The sequence below is a fragment of the Astyanax mexicanus genome, chromosome 13 (genome assembly GCF_023375975.1).
Source record: "Astyanax mexicanus isolate ESR-SI-001 chromosome 13, AstMex3_surface, whole genome shotgun sequence".
NCBI lineage: Eukaryota > Metazoa > Chordata > Actinopteri > Characiformes > Acestrorhamphidae > Astyanax > Astyanax mexicanus.
In genome coordinates, this window is record NC_064420.1 from 7,498,025 (window position 1) to 7,525,756 (window position 27,732).

Here is a 27,732-nt window from a genome sequence, read left to right on the forward strand (position 1 = left end):
GAGTAAAATTTTCAGTATGAAAATTATTTAACATTAATAAACCCTGGTTTTGCTCAGTTTCTCAATATAAACCCACGCATTTTAAGCTCATTAGGGAGCGCCATCTGGTGGCTGGACCAACCGGGAACACATTCTCAAGCGGGTATTCTCCTCTCTGTTAGAGATTCTGTGGTAACGTCGCTCCTCTGTCAAATATAATATTTTATTATTTATTAATTAATGTTTCAGTTTATTTTGTGACTTTTCGTGTTGAAAAATAAATAGCCTGGTTAAAAATAAGAGTCACGTGACATACTTATTGGTGCTCAAGTGCTCTAATTTGTGCAATTCACCATATAGCATTGTTTGTTTACCACCACCATGTGCAATATTACAATTTATTTACAATTTATTTACTTACCGCAATACAGTATCAGTTAAAAGTTTGGACACACATTCTCTTTTAATGTTTTTTTTTTATTTCTTTATTTAATGTATTTTCTACATTGTAGATTAATAATAAAGACATGAGAACAATCAAGGAACACATAAAACCGTGTTTGTCCTCTACAATTCCCTGACCGTAACCTGATCAACTGAGATGGTGATTTAATGTCTTGATTATTAAATTAAATTGAATAATAATAATAATAATAATAATAATAATAATAATAATAATAATAATAATAATAATAATAATAATAATAATATATTTATATGTATATATATATATATTTTTTTTTCAGATTCTGTTGTATGTTTGTATATATATTGACTTGTTCTGTTCTGTCATCTGTGCTGCTGCAACACTGTAAATTTCTGCACTGCAGGATTAATAAAGGTTTCTCTTACCTTATTTTATCTTATGCTAAACTGTGATATAACCCTCAGTTTCCTACTCCTACATTATACTTTTTTATTTTACGTTTTACATTTTAGCACTATATTTAATTACTATAATAATGTCTATTTCATACAAAACATCTAAATAGGTATTTAGAAAATTTAGAAATAAAATAATATAAAAAAATTTTTAGCCATGTGGAGCTTTAATTTTAGCCACAAAGCTTTAATTAGCTGTGCAATAGCTGTGTAATTTTAGCCACGGAGAAGCTTTTATTTTAGCTGTGCAGACCTTTAATTTTAGCCATGTGAAAAATCTTTAATTTTAGCAGTGTGGAGCTTTAATTTTATTCATGTGGAGCTTTTTTTTTTTTAGCTGTTGGTCATGACAAAATTACAAAATGTAAACGTCTATTAGTGTTACGTGCCTATAGGGGCGTTTTCCAAAGAGCTGAACCAGGGCCATGGGTTTAGAGTGATTTTCCCGGAAACCAGACTGGTGACTGTATAATAGTTTATGCTTATTAAGGTAATAGATTAGTTGGTTGTAGACAAGTTTTTCATAGACTTTGGAAATGCATGGAAGAATGGAAATAGGCCTGTAATAATATCTAAGAATGTTAGTGTCATTAGGAGAATAAAATATATTTTACCATATAAAATTCTTTTTAATCTATACTATGCACTTATTTATCCACATCTCTCTTACTGTAATATAATGTGAGCTAGTACTTACAAAAGTAGCATCAACTGTTTACATATTCTTCAGAAGCGATTGGGTTAGAATGGTCACCTCACCGAATTACCGTGCAACCTCACGTCCACTTTTTCAAAATCTTCAGATACTCAATGCGTATGAAATTAACCAGTTTTAAATATGTCAGTTTATTTTCTCTTTTACCAATAACCTACTTCCTGATTGTTATGAAAATAATTTTCAATATAACTTTTAAGTTCATCACTACTCCTCTAGATCCTCTAATTACCTCTGTTCTGCCTTTTTTTAGAAAATCAATTGGACAGTTTGCACTTTCGCACAGAGGGCCTTTAAAATGGAACTGCTTACCAACTAATTTTAAAGTCTGCAATAGCATCACTAATTTCAAAAACAGCTTAAAACTTATCTACTCTCATTATAACCAATCCAAATAGTAAATATGTATTTGTTTATATTCTTGTCATTATGTATATTGAGTAACTACATATTACTATTATTATTTTATTATTGTTATGATTACTTTTGTTTGTTATTTAGTTTGTTTGTCAATCTTTTTCTTTTTTCTGTGTTTCTCTTTTAAATTCCTTGGAGGGAAAGTACTTTGTACAAGCCTCTTTAAGGCTTTTTTTTTTACTTTCCCTGCACAGTTAGTTTTGTTTGTTTGTTTGTTTATTTGATTATTTGATGTCACATTCTATCTGTGCAAAAAAAAGAAAAAAAAATTACATGGACGTACCACTGCCGGGCTCCTGCAGTGATGAGCTTGTTTACATTGCTATACTTAAGACTTAAATGCACTTTAACCCTTGTGTGGTGTTCGGGTCTGTGGGACCCATTTTCATTTTTCATCAAATGATACTAAAAAAATATTTTTTCTAACTCAAACTCATTGGCATTGGCTCATTTTTTGTGAAAAACATATATCAAAACACATTTTCGATAAACACACACTGTACACCCCCCTCCCCAGCCCCCCCCCCCCGCTACACATTTATATTACACACGGTATGTTTGGCCAAGGGCTAATAAACATTGCTTCATTTGTAAATTTGAAACTAAACAAATTTTCTACTCATATCTTGAGTTTAATTCATTTTCTTTTACATTTTATTAAAAAACTAATAAAAAAAAGAGTAGCACTTTTTGAAAGAAATGTAACATAAGAAAGGTAAAGGGCAAATATTAACCATGTAAGCTGTTTATATTGCTTGCAATTCAGGTGAAGCGAGCATGTGTAAAGCATTTTAATGTAAAATTGCTTAATTTTGCTGAATTAAATACAAGTAACAAAGTAAACCAGTAACACAAATATAAACACCACTCAAGGGTTAAGGACAGCAAGTAAACTAATATGCATTTACTGTGCCACTTTAAAGAGTAAATGTAAGCTTTGCTCTTAATTGGGTTTGTCTCTTCTGGTTCGCGCGTGTAAATGTATAAAGTATTTATTATGAATTTCTTTTCAAACTAATACATCTTTGCTGTATTTCACTATCACTCTCCTCTGGATGTTTTTTTACATTACATTACATTACATTACATTACATTACATTACATTACATTTGGCAGACGCTTTTGTCCAAAGCGACTTACAATATTGAAGTGCAAATAATAGAAGAGGTTAAGTACAAAAATAATAGAAGTTAAAAATAAAGCATCTATAGATAGGGCCTTAAGGAGGTCAGAGGGAAATAATGGGATAGAGGAGTAGAGAAGAGGAAGAAGGAGATGAGGTTAGAAGTAGTTAGTTTGTTAGAGGTGTTAGGAGAGTAAGTGCTCTTTGAAGAGCTCTGTCTTCAGGAGTTTCTTAAAGATCGCGAGAGATTCTCCTGATCTGGTAGTGGAAGGTAGTTTGTTCCACCATTGGGAAACAGGGGGAGCTAAAAGTGGGTCAGACTGACATCATCAGAACCCTGACTAATTACAAGACTTACAAAGCTCCACCCTCTCTTCCAGCGCTTAGCAACCATCGTAGTGAGGTAAGCACCAATCTTTCCAACTAAATACCACTTCCTGTCTCAAGAATGTGTGCGTTGCCATGGTAATGTAAACAAATATTTGTTCACCAGCCATAGGCAGCTTCATTCAAACACATTCAGTAGAATATTATGACCACACCCACACAGTTCTCAGAGAGGTATGAGGAGTGAGTTATAGTGATTTGTGAGGTGTAGGGGGCATCCCCAGAAGAACAGAGAGAAATCGTAAGAGTGATATAACTCAACAACTACGGCCCGCGGGCCATTTGCGGCCCGTTTCCTTTTTTGGAGCGGCCCGCAAAGTATTTTAGAAATAGAATGAAATTTGGCCCACTGTTAAGCAGGTTTTTATAATGTGAAATTCAAAGTTTGAATGCTAGGTGTCAGAAACGGGGCAAAGAGTCTAAAAGGGGAGAGGGTGCGCATTTCCAGCGCAGAAAAACGGGGCCAAAGAGTCTAAAAGCGGAGAGGGTGTGCATTTCTAGCGCAGAAAAACGGGGCAAAGAGTCTAAAAGTTGCCGTAATTAAGGAGTTTAATATTAAGAGACATCATGAAATTAAACATTAATTTGAAAAATCTTAGTTTACACAACACTGTCAAAGATAAAGATAGTTAGTCAAGTAAAATGGTGTGTAAATGAAAGTAATCAGGAAAAAGTATTATTTAAAGTGGTATATTTCATTATTTGTTTTATTACAGAGTCTGTGGCCCGTGACTTCAAATATATTTCTCCTTCTGGCCCCCAACAAAAAAAGTTTGGACACCCCTGCTATAGACTGTGCCAAAATGACCTTTAATGTAAAATCAATCATTTTTCCTTTTGCCCTTTAAGTGCTTTATACTCCCGTCCTGCTGAACTAATGTTCAGGTAACAGAATTCCTTGGCATTTGCTAGTTTTGTAAAACTATGAGCCTTTACTGTCATTAACTTTCATACAGGCCATTTTATTTAAAAAGCTCGTTTTATTTATTTTGTACATTTATTTTTTTTTACTTCACTGTATGCAAGAAAAATACTCCACTTTGTACATGTTATACAAATAAAAACATATTAAAGCTGATGCCCTACTAGGGCAGTGCAATGTGCACAACATATACTTTGGGTTGGACAATGAAACTGAAACACCTGGTTTTAGACCACAATTATTTATTGTCCCGACGGACAGTTCTGGTGGAAACAGGAGAGTTGAGGTGCACATTGAATTCTGCCGTGATTTGATCAGCCGTGGTTTGTGTTTTGGATACAATCCTGGTTAGCACCCGAACATCCCTTTCAGACAGCCTCCTCTTACAGCGTCCACAGTTAATCCTGTTGGATGTGGTTGGTCCTTCTTGGTGGTATGCTGACATTACCCTGGATACCGTGGCTCTTGATACATCACAAAGACTTGCTGTCTTGGTCACAGATGCACCGGCAAGACGTGCACCAACAATTTGTCCTCTTTTGAACTCTGGTATGTCACCCATAATGTTGTGTGCATTGCAATATTTTGAGTAAAACTGTGCTCTTACCCTGCTAACCTTCACACTCTTACAGCTCTTACTGGTGCAATGTGCAATTAATGAAGATTGGCCACCAGGCTGCTCCAATTTAGCCATTAAAACCTCCCACACTAAAATGCTAAAATGACAGGTGTTTCAGTTTCATTGTCCAACCCCTGTATGTACACATTTGCAATAGTCACAACGCAGGATTTACAATGTTTTGTGCAATATGTCAATATAAAATTTTCAAAACTTTTTTGCTGCTTATTACAAACAAGAAATAAAATCTTACTGTTCTCATTTTACATGACAATATGTACAAGATTATTGATTATATCTGCCTTATAGCATTTATTTTTGCATATTTTTTTTAATGACATGTTGGATCATACATTGAATTTGGAAACATTTCTGTATTTATTATATTGTAATTTACACACCCATACACTTAAACCTTGAGGAAAATGTTTACAGACAATTGCCTACCACTAAACCTGCTGTCGTGTCCCACCACATGGTCTATACAATTCAGTTTTTCAATTTTAAATCACAAAAGCTTTAGATAAAATATAAAAAAATCTAGAAGATGAAAGAAGAAAAACAGTTTGAACATGAAATGAAATATGATAATATTTCAACGGCATGGAGTCAGTCATGGAGCGATGGAGTCATGTGATCCACTCAGCAAAAGTGAATATTCTTTTTCAGTCTTAATGAATTGGATGGACTGTGGTTGGTCTTGTTACTGTGGCTCGCCCAGGTTAATTTCAGTGAAGATGTTCAGAGAATCATTTTCTGAAACACAGAAACACCTACATTACTCCAATATACTTTCAAACACTCTTACATACTCTTAAATACTCTCATATACTCTCAGATACTCTCAAACATCTCTTACATAATCTCAAATACTCTTATATACTATCAGATACTCTCATTTACTCTCAAACACTCTTACATAATCTCAAATACTCTCATATACTCTCAAACACTCTTACATAATCTCGAATACTATCATATACTATCAGATACTCTCATATACTCTCAAACACTCTTACATAATCTCGAATACTATCATATACTATCAGATACTCTCATATACTCTCAAACACTCTTACATAATCTCGAATACTATCATATACTATCAGATACTCTCATATACTCTCAAACACTCTTACATAATCTCGAATACTATCATATACTATCAGATACTCTCATATACTCTCAAACACTCTTACATAATCTCAAATACTCCCATATACTCTCAAACACTCTTACATACTCTTAAATATTCTCATTCACTCTCAAACACACTTACATAATCTCAAATACTCCCATATACTCTCAAACACTCTTACATACTCTTAAATATTCTCATTCACTCTCAAACACACTTACATAATCTTAAATACTCTCATATACTCTCAAACACTCTTACATAATCTCGAATACTATCATATACTATCAGATACTCTCATATACTCTCAAACACTCTTACATAATCTCAAATACTCTCATTTACTCTCAAACACTCTTACATACTCTTAAATACTCTCATTTACTCTCAAACACTCTTACACAATCTCACATACTCTCATATACTCTCAAACACTCTTACATAATCTCGAATACTCTCATATACTATCAGATACTCTCATATACTCTCAAACACTCTTACATAATCTTAAATACTCTCATATACTCTCATACACTCTTACACAATCTCAAATACTCATATACTCTCAAACACTCTTACATGCTCTTAAATACTCTCATATACTCTCAAACACTCTTACATGCTCTTAAATACTCTCATTTACTCTCAAACACTCTTACACAATCTCAAATACTCATATTCTCTCAAACACTCTTTCATACTCTTAAATACTTTTATATTCTCTCAAATACTCTTAAATACTCTCATATTCTCTCAAACACTCTTTCATACTCTTACATACTCTCATATACTCTCAAATACTCTTAAATACTCTCATATTTTCTTATTTACCCTCATATACTCTCAAATAACCTCATATACTTTCAAATACTGTTATGTATTGTCAAAGGCCCTCATGTACTCTCATATGCTCTTATATATTCTAATATACTTTCATATACTCTCATATGCTCTTATATTCCATTACATTAAATTGCATTTAGCATACATCCAAAGGTACATTAGCAATAGAGGACATAGAACTTCTCATATTCATTATCAGTGGCGTAAAAAAGTATTTGCCCCTACAGATTTCTTTTGTTTTTGCTTTTTGGTCATACTGATATTTTTATGATTTTTAAGTAAACAAAAAAACTGAGTAAATATAAAAAGCACTTTTTAAATGATAATTTTATTTATTAAAGCAAAAAAATATCAAACCAATCTAGCCCTGTGTGAAAAAAGTGCCCCCTAAACCTAATAACTGCAATCAAGCTTTACTGATAACTGGCAATGAGTCTTTCACATCTCTGTGGAGGAATTTTGGCTCCACTCTTCTTTGCAGAATTGTTTGTTTATGGTCATTAATGTCACTAGGCCACTCCAAAACCTTTATTTTAAACCTTTAAACCTTTAATAAGCCATCTGACTTAAGACTTGTTTGTGTGCTTTGGATCATTGTCCTGCTGCAAAAGCCAAGTACGCTTGAGGTCAGGAAGGGAGGGCCAGACTTTCTCCTTCAGGAATGTCTGGTAAACAGCAGAATTTATGGTTCCATCTATTACAGCAAGTTATACAGGCCCTGAAGGAGCAAAGCAGGAGATGCCTCACTGTTCCAATACTTTTGGAGGGAACTGTATGTGGGATTGTGTGTGTGTGTGTGTGTGTGCATGCATGTAGAAACACCCTTTTTGTTGTACAGACCAGAGTTTGTGACATTGTTGTTGTTTTCATTCTGCTGTTGATTGCTGGGTTCAGCGTTCGGTAGCTCCACCATTTCAAAGTCATCACCTATCAGATCCAGATCCAGACTGAACTCCACTTTTTTAGGGGGCGGAGTCAGACTGGTTTCAGACATGTAGCTGTCCTCCTCTGGGACGTTCTGGTGCCCTGAGTGCAGAGGGGAAGGCGAGAGTTAGGCATGACTGTGGGCGTTGTCTATCAAACCACCAGAGGTGGAAAGTAACTAATTACATTTACTCACATTACTGTAATTGAGTAGATTTTATGAGTAATTTGTCATTTTTTAAAAGTAGTTTTTAAAATAGGTAATTTTACTTTTACTTTAACGCATTTGGACACAAGTATTTTACTTTACTACATTGGAAAACTCCCCGTTACTGAGTAAATAATGAAATACTGGGGGGAAAAAAATTGTCTGAATTAAAAAAAAAAAAAACTGCACATGCACCGACCAACATTTTTTATGTTTTTCATAATAATTCCTAAAGTTTTTATTAGGAACATTGAACAATCTGCTTGGATGTTAAAAAAAACATGTAAATAGCAGTTAAAGCATAGCAATGGCAAGTTAAAAAAAAAATAATAATGAACTGTAAAACTATAAAAATACAGTTTATCGTCACCTATATGATCATAACTTTGTAAATTTTTAACATTAAAGAAAAAAATGAATCATAGAAACCTATGCCACTTGTTCTTGAAAATGTTTTATGGGGTGGTCTGAACAAATACTGCCTGAAAGGACCAATTTATTTATGATTATTCATTTATTATTTATGATTTGCTGTACTTTTTTACATCAAATAAATAAAATAATTATGTAGCTTTTATTCAAAGTATATTTTAAATTGAGTACTTTTTTACTTTTACTCGAGTAGATTTTTAGATGGGTACTTTTACTTTTACTTGAGTAGAATTTTAACAAAGTAATTTTACTCAATTACAATTTTTCAGTACTTTTTCCACCTCTGCAAACCACTATATTAGTCGGTAATTATCAGAATACAGTAGCTGTTATTATGACCCCTGGTTGTATTGTTTTTTCCTTGTGTGCCCTCTGTGCTGTTTGTGTTTAATTTTTTAGTTGCAGGACCATGCTTGGCCACCAGGGGCACACTCTGTAAAAGGACAAGAGAGAACCTGACCTAAAAGGGAGACGTTCAGGGCTCCTCCCCCTTTCCTGACCTGGAACAGCTTCCTGCTCAGATCAACCCGGTATCTCTATTTTGTATTCTCTGTGTTGTTTTTTAGTTTTTGTTACAGGTAACAGCTACAGTTTTTCTTAGGGTAAAGTAGGGGTTTGATTGCCATTTTGTTTTGATACCTTTTTCTCCTGTTCAGGTGACAGGAAGTCAGGGTAGTTTGTATTAGTATTTGGTTTTCTTTATATTAGCAGGTTCATTTAGTTGTCTCTTTGTTTGTTAGTTGGATTTATTTGTTATACAGGCCTATGCTCACCTCTGAAATCATATTCCCTTAATTTAACCAATAAAATCATCCTGATTTAAATATAATTTTTAGTTTCTGGTGTTTGGTCTGGGAGAGAGTCTGGGGAGAGAGCCCACTCTCATTTTCTGTCGTGGCCTGACCCTAGACCGGGTTGTAACAGTAGCTAAACAGTATCACGCTATTATTAACAAGACGAGTTTGTACCAGAAGGGGACGCTTCTTTGTCCGCCTCTGCTGCACATCCGTTGGCTGTAGGAGTGGTTTCGTGAGGCTTATCCTCCTGACCAAAGTCAAGAGGAGGCAATTCTGTGGAGAGAGAATCCGCAGAAATGAAGGATTAGGTCAGGAGAAGACGTGGAAACAGCTTTACCCAGCCCAATACTGTTATAACTAATACTGATCAAGCTCTAAATATTCCTGCCTTTGTTGGTGTGTTCAAACGTTCCCCCATGTTCCATACTCCGAAGTGGGGTTTCGTGGTCATTTCCAGCTTGGGACAGATCAAAGGAATAGGTCTGGACACACACACACACACACACAAAGACATAAGGCAAAAATATACATATATTTTTTACATGTGTTAATGATATGTTATGCTCATATATTACTATGTTTTGTCATAGTATTAGTTGGTCAATATTATAAGGACCACCTTATTATCCATACTGCAGCGACACCGATTAGCATGGTGGTCGTGTATGGGGTGTTAGTGTGTGTCAGGCCTGGAGTGGCTAATCGGGAGATTCGGGAGGATTCCCGATGGGCCGGCTCATGTCAATGCGTTCTCTATTCATCTGACAGCACAGCTCCTACTTCGCAGTAGATTAGATGGGTTTAACCATCTAAAGGGAATTCTCCCCTCCCAAATGTTTGAGTTGGTTGCGTCCACGAGTGGTCTTTTCTGGAGCGATAAAAATTAAATACAGCAACAGAATAGCACAAAGCGTCAGTCGGCTGTGACGGAGGGTAAAAAGAGGCCAGATGGAGCCGAAAAGGCCAGAATCTCTGCTTTGCAGTTATTTAGCTGTATATCCTTTCAGAAAAATAAACATTTAGGGCGAAATATGCCTTGTTTATTAGAATTGTGATTCATAATTACCATATTTGCGTTTTTTATAGGTGTTATATTCAGTGTTGGGCACGTTATTTTGAAAGAGTAACTAGTTACTAATTACTTCTCCAAAAAGAGTAAAAAAGAGTTACTCCACTATAAAAGTAACTAGTTAACAGTAAAAGTAACTATTGCCTTTTATGTTATTCGTCCCGTAAAAAAAAAGAACAAAAGAAAATAAATTATGTAATTACTATTATTATTAGAAAAATAACAAGCGAAAATAAAACCAAAATGTTGACAAAAATATAATCTGACGAATTAAAAAAAAGAAACGAAAAACTCCACACGACCATAGAAAATTATTAAGACTTGTAATACTGAGAAAAAAAAGAAAAAAAAAAAAAAACACGGAAAAAGCAAATTTAAAAAAATTAAACAAACCAAACCACACTCAAAGGAAAAATTTATATATAAACAAAACAAAAGAATGGACAAAAACAACAATCTAATGACCGTTAAAATGGTATTAACAGCTGGATTAAACAGCTTCACCAAGGAGAAGAAAAAAAAACACAGCAGCACCACAGAAACCAGAGCAGCTTTCTCCTTTGGAGAAAGAAAATACCATTCCAAGTTTAAATCTCTATAATATCTAACCAGTGCAAGGGAACAGTTTATAATTGTATATGGTGATTCTATATGGATCTGAAAAAAAATAAAATAATAGAAAATCGGAAAAGCGCCTAAAAAAGTCCTGTTTTTTACCATATGTTGACCATTACATGTTGACTTTACATTTTGTAAAGGCTTCTAAGTAATATTAATTAATAAAATTATTTTTTTTACCTTCTAAATCTTTATCTGATTTACATTTGAATGAAACATGTTTAAGTGAAGGGTGTTCTGTTAACTTACCAACATATAATTGAACTTACATGCAATAAAAAGGCATTGTAGGAGCTAGCTGCTGTTTCATTTATTCGAATTCCTCCTCCATGGAAAAAGTGGGCCGGATTTGGGCATGAAACTCCCGGGCTGAAAAAGGGGAGTGGATCAGAGGCAGCAGTGCTGCTGGAGTTTTTAAACACTGTGCTCTTTACTCAATGTCCTCCACTCGATTACACACTCCTACCTACAGCTGCTCCTCTAGTCCTTCATCAGTGTTCACAGGACGCTGCCCACAGGACGCTGTTGGTGGTCTATTCTCAGTCCAGCACTGACACACATCTCAACATACACTAACACCTCATAAACCATAACCATGCTAATCTGTGTCACTGCAGTGTTGAGACCCACCACCCAAATACAACTTATTCTGTCGGTCCAGTGAGCTGTGTGTATAAATACACTTATACATATATAGTTTATACATAAATACATCTTACATATATACTTCTTACCCTTCCTTTCTTCCAAAGAATGTACAGAAGGACAGCAAGAGCAATGATGATGATCAGGATGAGGATAAGAAAGACCACCCCTATAAATACAAGAAATACATGACAAGTCCATATTTAAATCTTTAGAATCTTTCACATCAGTAGTGTGTCAGCGGTGTGTGAAGCAGGACAGAAGAAGCTTACCTACAGTGGATGAATCAGACTTTTTTGACTCTGCAACACAAAAACACAGCAGTTTAAGAGCTTAACAGTGAGTCACTGTAGTATAGTGAGTATAGTGAGTCCCCATCACCACTCTATTTACACTGTAAGGATAAAACGTCATCAGAACATTTGAACAATAATAAAAACTCACTATCCAGCGTGATAGTCTCCCATTCAGAACCTTTCCACAACAGAACAGGATACCTTTACAGTGGGAACGGAATGTATTCAGACCCCTTTAAAATGCTCATTCTTTGTGTTATTGCAGCCATTTGCTAAATAAAAAAGTGTATTTTATTTTTTTTTTATTAATGTACACTCAACACCTCATCTTGACAGAAAAAAAAATCCAGAAATGTAGACATTTTTTGCAAATGTATTAAAAAAGAAAAACTGAAATATCACATGGTCATAAGCATTTAGACACTCCCCACTAGGTAGGATTTCCTTGATTTTTGATTTTTTCTTTTAAAGAAGTAAAATTACAACTTGAAACTCACTGCAGAGCTGCATTGAGGTGTAATAGGAGGAATAGCAGTGCTCTCGTGTCTGTGCCGGAGCTCCTCTGAGCCCAAACCAGACTCTGTAAGTTTTCCGAGGCGGCCCCGACCAACGCTCGCGAGAACTGCGCCCTGCTTTCCGACCTTTAGTTCTAACAGTTTTACAAGGACTACAGTTTCATTTTTTACAAACTAACATACAGACACTCTGGCAGAATCTGGAAAGAGACCGAATATGTCTGTAAAAGCCAGAAAATGAGAAAGAGAAACTAATCGGCCTGAAACATTTATTACACTCTGCAACTGTAGGGGGAGCCCACGAGCACAAAATCTCAAATCCTACCTAGTGGGGCTTTAACTCACATGCTGTTCATTTCTTCTGATCATCCTTGAGACGGTTCTACTCTTTCATTGGAGTCCAGCTGTGTTTAATTAAACTGAATAAAACAGTCGGGGCCTCTCCTCAGTGCAAGATATATGAAAGGACACATGAAGGACTCCTAGACTATGAGAAATAACATTCTCTGGTCCTATGAGACAAGGTAAAATCAGTTCAGCCAAGTACAGAGATATTAGAGGTGTGCCAAAAAATCGATTCACATAAGAATCTTGATTCTCATTTACTACGATTCAGAATCGATTTAAAATGTCCCAAAATCGATTCTGAGGGGCGGGTTTTAGACTGATTTTGGGCTCGGTATTTTTGTTGGACCTGGCAACCCTGGGGATAGCGCTTGTCCCTTCAAACGGAGATCTTCCAGACACACACAGAGCGTAGGTGTTTGAGAATCACCGGTAAGATGGCAGAACAAGCATTATATTACCTTAGATTAACGTGTAGTTTTAATGTTTTATGGCAGAATGCTTCATAACAAGCATAAAAAAGATCGCTAGTAGTTAGTTTCAGTAACTGTTAGCTAGCTAACTAGCTAACTTTCCAGTTCCACCTTAAATAACGCTACAGGTGGCAGCGGGCTGCAGCATTTAAGGCGGAACGGAAAAATAACAATAAGCTAATCAGAGCTAATTTCAGCTCCTCATCACAGAGGAATTAAGGAATGGACAATATGAATTAATTTCTCCACCTCCTGCCCCCTTTCTGAAGAAATACAACGACCTTAAATTAACTAGTTAATCAGCAGCTGCTCCTGAACTTTAGCGCTCCAGTGCTATCATCACATCAGCCCAGCAGCGTCACCTACACACCACCGCTAGTAGCCTGGTAATAAATCAGTGTTATTTATTATTTATTTATTGTTCATTAACGTCATTGTGATATCCCAGTGATTCCTCTGTCACTGAGGACCCACATTCCTGCACATTTTATTGTTTTTGTAACACATTACCTGCTTCAGGACCAGTGTATATTTTGGAGGCTTTTTTCAATAAGATTCATAAGCCAGAAGCAGAAATTTTTATAAATCAAATCGTTTTGAATCAAAAATCGATTTTGAATCGAATCGTGGCCCCCAAAATCGGAATCGAATCGAATCGTGAGATAGTAAACGATTCCCACCCCTAAGAGATATCCTGGCAGAAAATCTCTGAACCTCAGACTGTGCCAAAGATTCACCTTCCAACAAAAGAATAACCTGAAGCATACAGATAAAATAAATGGCTATGAAACAACTCTGTGACCATTCTTGACTGGCCCAGCCAGAGCCCTGACCGAAACCCAAATGAGCATCTCTGGAGAATGCTAAAAATGGCTGTCCAGCAACGTTCACCATCCAACCTGATGGAACTGGAGAGGATCTGTAAGAAAGAATGGCAGAGGATCCTCAAATTCAGGTGTGAAAAACGTGTGAAAAAAAGGGTGCTTCCACTCAATATTGAGAAAAGGGTCTGAATAGTTATGACCGTGTGATGTTTCAGTTTTTCTTTTTTAATACATTTTCATTGTTTGTTTACAATTCTGGTTTTTTTTTCTGTAAAGATGGGATACTGAGTGTACAGTGTAACTTTTTTATATTAGCAAATGGCTGCAATGAAAGAAATATTGAAAAAGGCCAATTTACTATATCTTCCTATCTGCATGGCTCTCTTTTTTCCCTTTAAAATGAAACCGTGTGTTTTGATTATTGACATATGTAAATAAAATCTGTTCTAATTGGGCTGTAATCCAAAAGCAGTCTAGTCTGAAACACTTCTTATAACCTCAGTGTGAGTGGATGGGACTAATGGCTGTAAGCAGATTAAATGAGGCAGTGTCTGTGACAAAATACTCTTGTTTTTGCATTTGACCTTCTCATATGAGAACTACACAGAGCGCAGAGTTAACAGTATTTAGTATTGATAGTTTGTGTTTAAAATAATATCAGTCCGACATCACTGACAAGATCAATCACAGTTTTGGGTAGAAATTACATACAGCGTCCTCCATAATTATTGACACCCCTAGTAAAAATGTGTTAAAAGCTTTAAAATAAATAATTTAAAAAGTCATTTTTGTTACAGAAGCATAATCTCACTCAAAAAAAAATAAATAGAAAAAAGGAACCATTAACTCCTGACTCCTGAGAAATAATATATATTATTTTTATAAAATGACCCGTTCTGCAATTATTGGCACCCTTGACAATTTCGTGGAGAACCTTACTAAAGCTGGATGTAAAATTTAGCTGGTGCTCATTAGCAGCGTGACAGGAAACACACTGGTTACTCATATACCAGCATTAATCACTCATACAGCATACACACGTCAGTCTTAAACACCACCACACAGCCTATACCTGTTTTACTTCATCTGAAATATTTTACTGACTAGTTCGTCTTTGTTCATTTTTCATTGTTTTAATTTTTTATTTTATCCATTAAATAAAAAATAAAAAAAGTCTGTTTTGGAAAATAATTTTGATTGATTTTATCTTTTTTTCTTTTTTTTTCTTTTAATCCCTTATTAATTAAATTCTCTACAAACTCAAAAGGGTAAAATACTCCTAAATAAGGAGTGGATTTATTGGTTTCAGTTTTACAGAAATAAACCACCAATATTCTTCACCACAGGTTAACTACATTAATTGCATTAGCAGTTACTTTAGTAAGTCTAATTGTAAGACCCTACAGCGAATAGTGAAGGATCATTGGAGTCTCTCTCCCTTCCATCCCCGACATCTACACCACACGCTGCATCCGCAAAGCCACCAGCATTGTGGACGACCCCACCCATTCCTCACGTGGACTCTTCGCTCTGATGCCATCTGGCAGAAGATACAGAAACATTTGAGCCTAAACTACCAGACTCTGAAACAGCTTCTTCCACCAGGCAGTCAGACTCCTTAACACAGACGGAAAGATGTAGCTGAATCCATGTTGCACCATGGTTCCAGAGGAACAAAATTTTGTTCCAATGTGTACCTGTACTCAGATGTAATGACAATAAAAGTCCCTTGACATTATTTTTGGGAAGAGTCTTAGGGAGTTTAGAGTGTCTGTGTTTCATTTTTGACGGTATTTGACGCAAAGAATCGCAAACAATAACTAGTGAACAGGCAACATCTTGGTTCCAGACCAACCAGATTAAAGTTATGGAGTGGCCAACCCAATCTTCAGGCCTTATTCCAATAAAACAAGAAAAATGTATGGGGTGATGCTGTTTAAAATGCTGTTTCTGAGGCAAAAACCAAGAAATGCAAAAGGATTGTGGAACATACTCCACTGGTCCTGGGCTGGAATACCACACGTTCACTGGAGCCAGAAGCTGGTCGACTTCACGAGACCCAGATGTATAAACAAATGGATACTAGACACTTTCCTATCTTTACACAGCAAACAGCTGAATGTACAAACATTTATAACTAAGTCACAATGTAATCAAACCAATAAAAGATATAATTTCACTGCATTCCAGAGGAATTCGATGCTGATCTGAGTAGTGTTTATATTTACAGGTACTCGTCCAGTAGAACCCCACCATTAAATACTAACCATATTTTATACCCTAATATCAATCAATCTAGACTTATTTAAACTCATAATACAGTCCAAACTTTTTTTGTTGGGGGCCAGAAGGAGAAATATATTTGAAGTCACGGGCCACACTCTGTAATAAAACAAATAATGAAATATAACACTTCAAATAATACCTTTTCCTGATTATTTCATTTACACATAATTTTACTTGACTTACTATCTTTATCTTTGACAGTGTTGTGTAAACTAAGATTTTTCAAATTGATGTTTCATTTCATGATGTCTCTTAATATTAAATTCCTTAATTACGGCAACTTTTAGACTCTTTGGCCCGTTTTTTTCTGCGCTAGAAATGCGCACCCTCTCCGCTTTTAGACTCTTTGCCCTGTTTTTCTGCGCTAGAAATGCGCACCTTTTCTGCTTTTAGACTCTTTTGCCCCGTTTTTCTGCGCTAGAAATGCGCACCCTCTCCGACTCTTTGGCCCGTTTCTGACACCTAGCGTTCAAACTTTGAATCTCACATTATAAAAACTTATTCTATTTCTAAAATACCTCGCAGGCCGCTCCAAAAAGGAAACGGGCCGCAAATGGCCCGCGGGCCGTAGTTTGGACACCCCTGTCATAATACATTAAGGGTGACCCTCATTTTCAAAAAAAAGGACTAAGGAACTAAAATTAAGAAAAACATAAATGTAATCATAAGAATGATGCACAAACGAGATAAAACCTATGAAATGAACCAAAGATTAAAAAAATAGTAAAAGAATAATAAAAAGAATTGAATTGAATTATGAATAAAACTAACTAAATAAATAAAAATAAACTCTAAGAGCAGCTCTAAGGTGTAGTGACAAAAACTGATGGGCTGAGAGAGATAAGAGGAGAGTTGTGATTGTTGCGGAAAGCTCAATGCAGTCAAGAAAAGACAGACAAAGACTACACAGTCCAGTTCACACATAGCACTACTCACTATTTCACACCATCACACGCTCTAAAGCTGGGCCAGGGAGGGCTTTTAACAATATATGAGAGACTTTCACAGTCAAAGTACAACCAAAAGAACTGTTCACAACTGTTACCACACCTTCAACACCACCAGCAGGCAGACTGCAGCTCCCGGAAGTAGGTGATGCAGAAAGCAGTGCTGCGTTCTCTTTTATGTGGCGCTCTACTTTCACCAACCAAAAATATATAAACTGTTGTTTTCAATAGCTGGTGTTCCTGTTTGAGCAGCAAAAAATGCAGCTAAACTGTGATGCTCCCTATCACCACAGTAGGCAGATAGACAGATTCCATTAAAATTTTATAACGGAATGTAATGTTTTCCTTTCTCCAAAAAGTATTTGTAACACTTTACTTGGATGTCCATTTGACGGCCTCTTTGACGCTCAATTGACATTAAATTGACATTCAACTACATGTCTATTAAAAGCAAATAAACTGAAAGGTGAAAGTAAACGATTCTCTATTAAATATAACCATACATTTAACTGTAACCCAAACGCTTATCTTAATATTTTAGGATTGGGTTTAGGGTTAGATTTTAAGTTTAGGTTAAGGTTAGGGTTAGGTGTAGGGTTACATTTTAGGGTTGATTAAGGGTTAAGGTTAGGGTTAGGTGTAGGGTTACATTTTAGGGTTGATTAAGGGTTAAGGTTAGGGTTAGGTGTAGGGTTAGGTTCTATTTTGAATCATTTACATTCAACATAGGGTTAAGTTACATTTAATGGACTTTTTAAGTTAAGTTAGTTAAGTTAGTCAGTTAAGCATCAACAAGGCCATAAAATGGACCATCCAAGTAAAGTGTTACCAACATTCTTTTTTCCAATAATCTTCTGTTTTATCCAGTAAACTTCAGATGGGAAGCAGCTTTCTCTTGGCAGCTTTGCCATGCCCACCATTTGTGTTCAAGTGTTTTCCTGATGGTCAACTTATGAACATTAGTATTAGCCAATGGAAGAAAGGCAATTCAATTGCTTACACTATTACATGCCTTGCTTTGGGCGATATTTCTGTTGATGGAGGCTAAAAAAATGCTACTAAATTTGCTCCATTTGTATAAAATGGATTGGTAGAGTTTAACCTTTTCCAGTCTAATACCATCTCTTCTTCTGAGGTCCAATGGCCCAACTGTGGTGGTCTGCCAAACTCAGGTATCAAATCTTATCTTTCTTTTCAAGTCTTGTCTTGTCTTGTCTTAGGATCCAAAGGAAGTTTCCCATTTGACCTTAAGTTCCAACTGACATTTCAACATGAACTTAAGATCCAAATGAAATTTTTGAGTTTAGCTAAAGTTCCAAAGTTCCAGTTTCAAATTGAACTAAATTCCTAAATGACAATTTCTAATTAAGTTAAAAAGTTTCAAGGGGCGCCGAGTAGTCTAGCAGTTTAAAGCGCTGCCACTAAGAGCGGGAGGTCACAGGTTCAAACCCCAGCTCATGCAGCTTTGCCATCAAGCTGCTGGCACCCTCCGGGTGGGTAGATGGCGCTCTCTCCCCATATCACTCCTAGGGTGATGTTCACAGCACAGGACGTCTGTGAGCTGATGTATCAGAACCGAGTTGCTGCGCTTTCCTCCGAGTGCGCTGTGATGCTGCTCGGCAATGCTGCATCAGCAGCAGCTCGAAAAGAAGCGGTGGCTGGCTTCACATGTATCGGAGGAGGAAGCATGTGTTAGTCTTGCCCCCCATTGGTGTGTTGGGGAATTACTAGTGATAGGGGGAGTTCTAGTGAGTGGGTTGGGTAATTGGCCGTGTAAATTGGGGAGAAAATGGGAAATGGGTGTAAAAAGTGTTTGTCCTTTCATGATCTCTTCTTTTTTTTGCATGTATGTCACTCTTTATTGTTTCAGATCATCAAACTAATTTAAACATTAGTCAAGGACAACAGAAGTACACACAAAATGCAGTTTTTAAATAAAGATTAAAAAAATCTAAACTTTCATTGCCTTGTGTGAAAGGGTGTTTTTTCCTGGTAAAACCTAAAACACAGCGCTGTGGAGAGGTTTTGGTCCACTATTCTTTGCAGAATTGTTGTAATAACATTTATAACAGCAAGACTTCCAGCCCCAGACCATCACACTACCCCCACCATATGTTACTTTAGGTACGATGTTCTTTTTCTGAAATGCATTGTCACTTTTCACCAGGATGTCTTCAGGATCATCCAGATGTTTTCTGGCAAAATTGAGACAAACCTTTAGTTTCTTTTAGCTCGGCAGGTTTTTGTCTTGGCGCTGTTCCATGCAGGCCATTTTTTCCCAGGCTCTTTCTTACGGTGGGGTCATGAACGCTGAGGTTAACTAAGGCAAGTGAGGCCTGCAGTTCATTGGAGGTTGTTTTGGGGTTCTTTTGTGACCTCTTGGATGAGTCATCGCTGCACTCTTGGGGTCATTTTGGTCAGCAGGCTCCTTCTGGGAAGGTTCACCACTGTTCCACGTTATCGTCATTCGTGGATAATAACTCTCATTGTGGTTTGATGTAGTCACAAAACTTAAAATTAAAAATTATTTACAACCTTTTCCAGACTTATAGATTTCAATTAGTTTCCTTCTTATTTGTTCCTGCATTTCTTTGGATATTGGTCTAGATTTTAAATACGAGCTGTGTCTCAATTCAGGGGCTGCATCCTTTGAAGGACTCATTTGAAGGCTGATTACGTCACCGCAGTGCGACTAGTCCCAGTTTGAAGACTTCTTCGAACGCGGCCGACGAATGCAGCCTTTTTTTCCGCGGAAACAAAGGATGCAGGGGGTGTATCCTTCACAGCCTATCCCAAGATTCATTGTGTGCCAGCTTATTTTTTTAGCATGAAAAGGGCGGTGTCAGCAGATGAGCCGGCTGAATTATGTGTTGTATTATGTAGTTTATAGATATATAAATACTTATAGATTATAAATATTATTTATATATTATATAATGTATATTATTTAGTGTATATATATATAAATACATAAGTATTATTTAGTTTATATAGTATCATGTTTATGTTGTTATATGTTAAAAGTTTATAAATATATAAATACTTATATTTATAAACTAAATTTTTTTATATATATATATATATATATATATATATATATATATATGTGTGTGTGTGTGTGTGTGTGTGATAATGTATTATTCAGTTTATTTATAAGTATTGTTTAGTTTATATATATAGTATTTATATATATATATATATATATATATATATATATATATATATATATATATATATATATATATACACACTACATAATACTATATAATATAAAATATATATATAATAAATAATATAACATAATACTTTATTCTATTTTTTTTCCAACTTAATATCAAACGCCTTTTTATTTGTTTATGTTCAGTTCCACCCGTTCACATTTAAAATATTTAATTTACAGTTAATTAACCTGGACTTAATTAATTTGGTATTTTGTGGTCTGAACCAAAACAAGAATCAAAATCTCTGGCTCATTTCTCAGCTCTGACTTTAGTTGTGGCGGGTAGAATCTCAAACAGGAAACAGGAAATACTCCATAGGATAAACTGTCCCATTTCAGTACTGCCATCGCAGCCTACCCATCCTTCAAAGGAAACACCTTCGTAGACTGCGTCCTTCGAAGGATGCAGCCCCTGAATTGAGACACAGCTATGGTCTGGTCTACTTCTCTTTGTCAGGCAGGTCCAATTTAAGTGATTTCTTGATTGAGATCAGGTGTGGCAGTAATCAGGCCTGGGTGCTGCTAGAAAAATTTTTAAAATTTAAAAACCTTTATTTTAAAACTGCATTTTGTGTTTACTTGTGTTTCTTTGACTAACATTTACATTTTTGTTGATCTGAAACATAAAAAAAAACATGCCAAAAAAAAGATCATTTAATTCCTGGCATTTACTTCAACGATATGACTAATATTAGTGATTACATGCTACTCCCACCACTATCTCTGAGTACAGGGTCAGTACACTTGTTCCACCCTGCTGCAGCATCACATTTCGCAACCAGAATTTATGCCAGGATTTGTTATTGTTCATGTTGTGTTACCTGTTGTATCTGCCCAAGGATAACATATTTGAAATACGTATTATGTAATTAAAAAAAAAAAAAAACAACTGTGACCTTTTATAAAAATATCCAAGAGTGTTGTACAGCATACGTCAATCTCAGTTTCACTGTTCTGATGAATGCCAGCTATTCCTTCCTACAATAATTTCATTATAGCCTATATTAAACAAAGCATAACACTCCCCTAATTCTATAGCTTTATTTTGTATTCAGTTTTTTTTTTATTTTACAACAGTAAATATAAAATCTGCTTTTCAGACTAGATATAAATATGTGATCTATATTACAGTGTACATTTCACTGTTTAATGCAGTACATGCTGTATTAACTTCCTCAGGAGGGATATATGACAGTACATTGAGCATTTTGTAACTGTCTGTTCAAAAATATTTTTTCTGGGGTTTTTTTTTGTTTTTTTACCCGGTGTACTGATCGTACCACAGAGTTGGAATTATTTGATTTACTTATTTGAGCCACCCTCCCTGTTTGTTTAGGGTTGTTATGAGTTTTTTTATGTTTTTGGGTATTCTGTTTGTGTGTGTGTGTTTGATATGTGTTTTTAGGTAAATCCCCAAAGATTCGACATTTTATGACAAACCCACTGTTTGTTTGGCTCTCTATCGTGTTCTATCTTGTTTTAATTTAATTTTACTCAGGATAAATATGTATTTTTCTCCTGTAGTATAACTAAATTATTTCATAGTCTGCAAATGCTGCATTTTTCATGTGTTTACTCTGTTTTTTGTAGTTTTATAGGTAAGGTAACAGGGTGCAAGTTAACAAATAATTCCGAAAATATTATACAATTATACAAATCAAAAGTATAATTACTAAGGAGATCCTTTATCCCTAGAGCCATCAGTCATTTTAACTCTTCCCATCGGGGGCAGGACAGTGCTAAAGATACAGTTAAACCCAGACACACTATCTATATGGACATTTACTCATCCACATATGTATCTAGAAATGTAGATATGTATCTATGTGTACATGCATATGTTCATACACATAAACATACAGTCATATGAAAAAGTTTGGGCACCCCTATTAATCTTAATCATTTTTAGTTATAAATGTTTGGGTGTTTGCAACAGCCATTTCAGTTTGATATATCTAATAACTGATGGACACAGTAATATTTCAGGATTGAAATACAAACAACTTTTTGTATCCTTCCCCTGAACAACTATGTTGAACAATCTTTGTTTTTAGATCATTTGAGAGTTGTTTTGATGAGCCCATGATGCCACTCTTCAGAGGAGATTCAAATAGGAGAACAACTTTCAATTGGCCACCTTAAATACCTTTTTTCATGATTGGATACACCTGGCTATGAAGTTCAAAGCTCAATGAGGTTACCAAACCAATTTTGTGCTTCAGTAAGTCAGTAAAAAGTAGGAGGATTCAAGTCAATAAAATGATATGGGTGCCCATACTTTTGCACCGGTCAAATTTTGGTTTAATGCATAATGCACATTTTCTGTTAGTACAATAAACCTCATTTCAATTCTGAAATATTACTGTGTCCATCAGTTATTAGATATATCAAACTGAAATGGCTGTTGCAAACACACAAATATTTAGAACTAAAAATGATTAAGATTAATAGGGGTGCCCAAACTTTTTCAAATGACTGTATATAAGCCAGTTTACAATAACCAATTTTATTTGCATCTTGCACTCTATTGGTGGATTGCACCGTCTACTGCATTGTTCTTCCACCACTGTTCTGGGTATCTATGTCCTTTACATCTATTCCTTTACATCCTTTACAACTATCTATTCTTCTTCCTGTCCATCCATCCATCAGTAAAGGCCATTACTAAACGCGGGTAACAGCAGCTGCAGATCTGATTGGCTGGTTTAAAATAAGTGCATCTCTGACTGTGCACGGCTCGGGCAGCCCCCGAAACTCCTACAGCTGAAACTGCAAACGGCCCATGGCCTACAGCAGCTAAACCACACACACACATTTGCACACATGCACGCAAACAGCAGCAATTTCCAACCAGTGCCTTCTCTAGTTTTTTAAAGAATCTTGATTAGCATGTATTGGTAGAACATGTCCAATTAAATCCAAAATCTAAAAACTCCTTATCTGCACAGCAGGTTTTGTACTAATTAAATTTGTAATTATTACAATAAAACTATTGATAAGGTAAATTTAAAAAAGTACATAAAATTAGGTGCCTAAACATCTTTTATCTTCATATCTAATGCTTTTATTTCTTTCTTTTTTTAGTCCAATGTTAATCTGTTTTTCTTTTCATCTTTCCATATAGTCTTCATAGTAGATGGACCAATAGAAATGATTTAAGATGGCTTGGAATATAATTTTTTTACATTGACTTTCATTACATGTTATGGCACATGTATGCCTTCTCTTGTAAAGAAAAGCTTGATGGTTTTTTGGTAAAAAAAAACTGAAACTGAATTGAGACTTTTGCAATTTTCTACTGAAAGTAAGAACTGTAACGTAACATCTTCCGGAGCAGAGCACCGTTCTCCGCCGCGCATCTGAGCTTCTCTAAACAATGAAGCAACAGACAGGATACACACACCTTGTTTTGATCACTATCAGAGTTTTCCACAAAAGAAGATGAGACACTCGTGTGTCATGAAAGAGACGTGATGACAATAAGCATCTTCCACTGATGCATTCATACACTCTCTTAAAAGTAAGGGTCTTTTTCAAGGATTCTTGGCCCTAGCATACGATTAAGCATTTGAAAAGAATCAAGAATTGGTACACAACCAGTATATTATGTCAATTAATTCATTCATTCATTCATCATGGTTTTTAAACCAGACGGTAAAGTTTAGTTAAGCACTGAAGAAAAAAATGGTGGATGTTAAATGTTTGGTATCAAATAAATGGTTTTATTTACAGGTTTTTGTTAAATTTGCCATTTTTTTTATTAACCTCTGAATAAATTACAAAAGTTAATGTGGGTTTTTTTTCTTGCTTTAAAAAAAAAAAGATTTTTTTACTATTTTTTTGTACTAACAAAGCAGAAAAAAATTACCTCAACTGTGCTATCATTTAGTTTATTTGGGGATTGATATTATAGTCACACATTTAGCTAGCAAGCTACCTTTAGTTTATTTGGGGAGTGATATTATTGTCACACATTTAGCTAGCAAGCTACCTCAGCAGTGCAATTTTAGTCATAAATATTCTGCCCTAGTGCTACTCAAGTCAAAAGTCAATGACATTTACACAGAAAAATGTTGCCAGTCTTTTGGCAAACAGACAAAGGCTAACGCTAACTAATTAGCTTAGCTAATGTTAGCATACCCTGTATCATTTTTAGCTGGAAAACATTTTGTATAGAGATTTGTAAAAAGGTGGTAAACTTGCCAGAAGTGAGAAATTATATTAAATGCCTTGTTTAATTTTATTTACTCATAGATAGAGTGTAACAATGAACATATACCTGTCGTTTGCTGGCTGCCCTGTCTTTTCACTTATTACAGACAGCTTAAGGCTGAAAGCTGAATATTGGCAGAATATGTTTGGTTGCCAAATATTCAATTCAGCCTCATACAGCTCCATACCATCTTAACTTAACCCAAAATAGAACAAAAATGGCAAAAACCAAAGTGTTTCAGTGTTCTAAGAATTATTAGACTTTTCCAAAAGGCAAAATCATTACCTGGAGTCACACTGGTTCCAATAGTGCTGGTTATGGTAAAGACGGCACTGGTTGTAGGATGGCCAGAGACTGCAGGTGTTCCATCATCAATACTGGAGATTCTTTTAACAGCATCACCATCAGCGGTGGTTGCTGTGACACTGTCATTGCCCTGGTTAACAGTGGTTAGGTTTGATGGATTGGCTGTGGAATTCTCTGTGTAATCCTTGGTGAAATTCTCTGTGGAACTCTCCTCTGTGACGTTGCTGGTGGTTTGCGGGGTGATGGTTGTTGTCAGATCGGGAGATTGTTTGGTGTGCGCCAGTGTTACGGTAGGTTGGGTCACATTTTCACTCAAGACCATACAAACGCACAAAATCACACCTAAAGGAGAGAAAGAGAAGGATACATTTAGCAGACATCCCAAGTTGCAATAGTTGAGTTCAGGGAGGTTAAACCCCCACCCCCCTGCCAAAAAAAAAAAAAAAAACCTTGCACACACACCAAAGGATAACGAAATTTTACTTTTATATTAATTAATTTTGCTTTTTTTTTATTATTAAATTTAGAGTATTCAGAGGTGAAATGAGATCTTTTTTCTTTTTTTTTTTGTTGCAAAAATCCTTTATTTGACAAAATTGACAGTTACAACATCACAAAAAATTGCACAACATCAAAAACATTTCATATCATATTACAATAATTATTAATATTGCCTCTGGCATTATCTGCTTTCTCTCACTCACTGAACAAATCCCGACCGGGAGGGGGGAAAACACTGCCCGCCCACACTAAAAACTGATTGGCTGTCTCACAGACTCTTTGCAGAGAACAGGCCAATCAGAACCCTCTCTGTTTTCTCTCTCACCTTCCCACACGCGATTAGAGAATAAAAGTCTGTCGTCTGTGTGCTTGTTTGTGTGCAATGCACTCTTGGGGCACTCGTTCTGAATTCCGGGAGATTATATGTGACTCGTGGGCATCAGGGAGCCAATACCGAAATGCGGGAGACTCCCGCAGCTTCAGGGAGACTTGGTTTGTCTGATTTAGTGAAACAGTTCAGTGTGGAACAGAATCAAATGTAATATTTATATAGCAATAAAATAAAGTGATTTAAAGACCTTTTCACTTTTTAAGAGTCCTAGAAGGGCAATTGTGTTTATATTGGCAAAATAAATGGCTTTGCCTCCAAATTTATAAAGTATAAAAATAAAGCTACAAAAGCTAAAGTCTAATGCTAATCGTAATCGACTGCTAGGCTAAAAGCTAACCCTTTAAAATGCTATAAAACTGTTTGTGTAACCATCTACATTGTGTTTTGCCTTCAAATCCCAGTGTGTATTGAATAACCACCTGTAAAGTGAGCAAACAGTGGGAGGTGGGAAAGGGTTAGCCTTGCAAACACTGCATTTAAAGTTACCTCAAGACTAAATGCTAAACCCCTAACTAACATCCTGGTTTATTTCAAAAATTTCAAAGGTGAATTAGACTCTTAAGTTTATAATATCAATAATGTTTGTTCTGAATACTGATGCTCCATTCTGATTAAATGAAGCATAGGTTTTTCTCATCTAAATCTGTTTATGCAGAATCAACCCACCAAAATGCATTTTGGTGCTGAGCAGAAAGTGATTGATCTTTTTAGCTCAATCACTTTTAAAATGTCACACACTTACAACTTAAATTCTCCCCAGAACAAATACTACACTGCTACACAACACTAAAATTGTTCTATGGCATTTTTAAACTCAGCAAATACTCTGTTTATTCATTTACTATTACACAGTCTAGACTTAAAATGTTGCTTGTTATCAAGTTATCAGCGTCAGTGAAAGTAACCGCCATTAGCTGATGCTCAGTGCCACCTGCTCAGGCCTTCTCTTCTGTATGAGCCAGTTACATATTAAAATAAGGTTATATAGATTATATATAAGGTTAAATAATGTCTCAACTAATTATTAATTTACACTAGTAAGACATTATTAAACATTATTAAATGTTAGTGATTAAGTATGTTGTAAATAATAATGCATTGAGACATTAGTTAAACAGTTTTAATGATTAAAAATGTGTTACTAGTGTTGATTACTAATTGTTGATACAAGATTTTTATTTGTAAGTACTGTAAGAACTGTAAATTAATGCATCATTATTGTAAAGTGTACGAACTAAAGCATATAGGTAGTTCAGGAAACCAAAATAAGTCCTTTATTTGGTTTAGTCTAACACCTGAACCCATGTGACCTGCTGAACTGCTTAAAATAAACTATATTTAATTATCTTAAAAAATAAGACTAGTGGATACAGACTTACTGTATTATAAGACAATATTAAAAAATACCAAAACTAATACAAATTTCAATAAAAAGAAATTAAACATATTTCATCCCAGACAAAATGTTGAGACTGCCTTACAAAATGCAGTTAATGAATCAGAGGTCACTCACCAAGGCCGTACAGGTGAATGCGGCCTTTAGACATCTTTAGACGAGGACCTTCTCCAGCGCCGAGACAGAAACTCTCCACACGCACCCTTTCTCACAAAAGCGCTTCTTTCCTCTCTGGCCTTTGTGAAAGCTATCGTCATCATCAACTCAGAAACCACCAGTTTGAACAGGATGCCTGCTCACA

General features: G+C 35.5%; 1 protein-coding gene across 1 annotated transcript; it reads right to left on the reverse strand.

The window, feature by feature from the left end:
* Positions 1–5,355: 5,355 nt before the first annotated feature.
* Positions 5,356–27,714, reverse strand: LOC111194097 (uncharacterized). The gene is made up of 8 exons (XM_022677296.2): positions 27,549–27,714; positions 25,123–25,485; positions 11,991–12,020; positions 11,808–11,887; positions 9,775–9,868; positions 9,558–9,659; positions 7,866–8,051; positions 5,356–5,800 (listed from the first exon to the last, which is right to left on the reverse strand). Exons 1-8 carry the CDS (start codon positions 27,580–27,582, stop codon positions 5,748–5,750), a joined length of 942 nt encoding a protein of 313 aa, XP_022533017.2. The 5' UTR covers positions 27,583–27,714; the 3' UTR covers positions 5,356–5,747.
* Between the last annotated feature and the right edge of the window lie 18 nt (positions 27,715–27,732).

Excerpts from the sequence above, each read along its gene's own strand:
- LOC111194097 (XM_022677296.2), bottom strand. The coding sequence starts at position 27,582 with ATGTCTAAAGGCCGCATTCACCTGTACGGCCTTG. Across the intron at positions 12,021-25,122 it reads TGGAACCAGTGTGACTCCAG|AGTCAAAAAAGTCTGATTCA; the intron begins GTAATGATTTTG and ends TTTGTGTTGCAG. Across the intron at positions 11,888-11,990 it reads GTCTGATTCATCCACTGTAG|GGGTGGTCTTTCTTATCCTC; the intron begins GTAAGCTTCTTC and ends TTGTATTTATAG.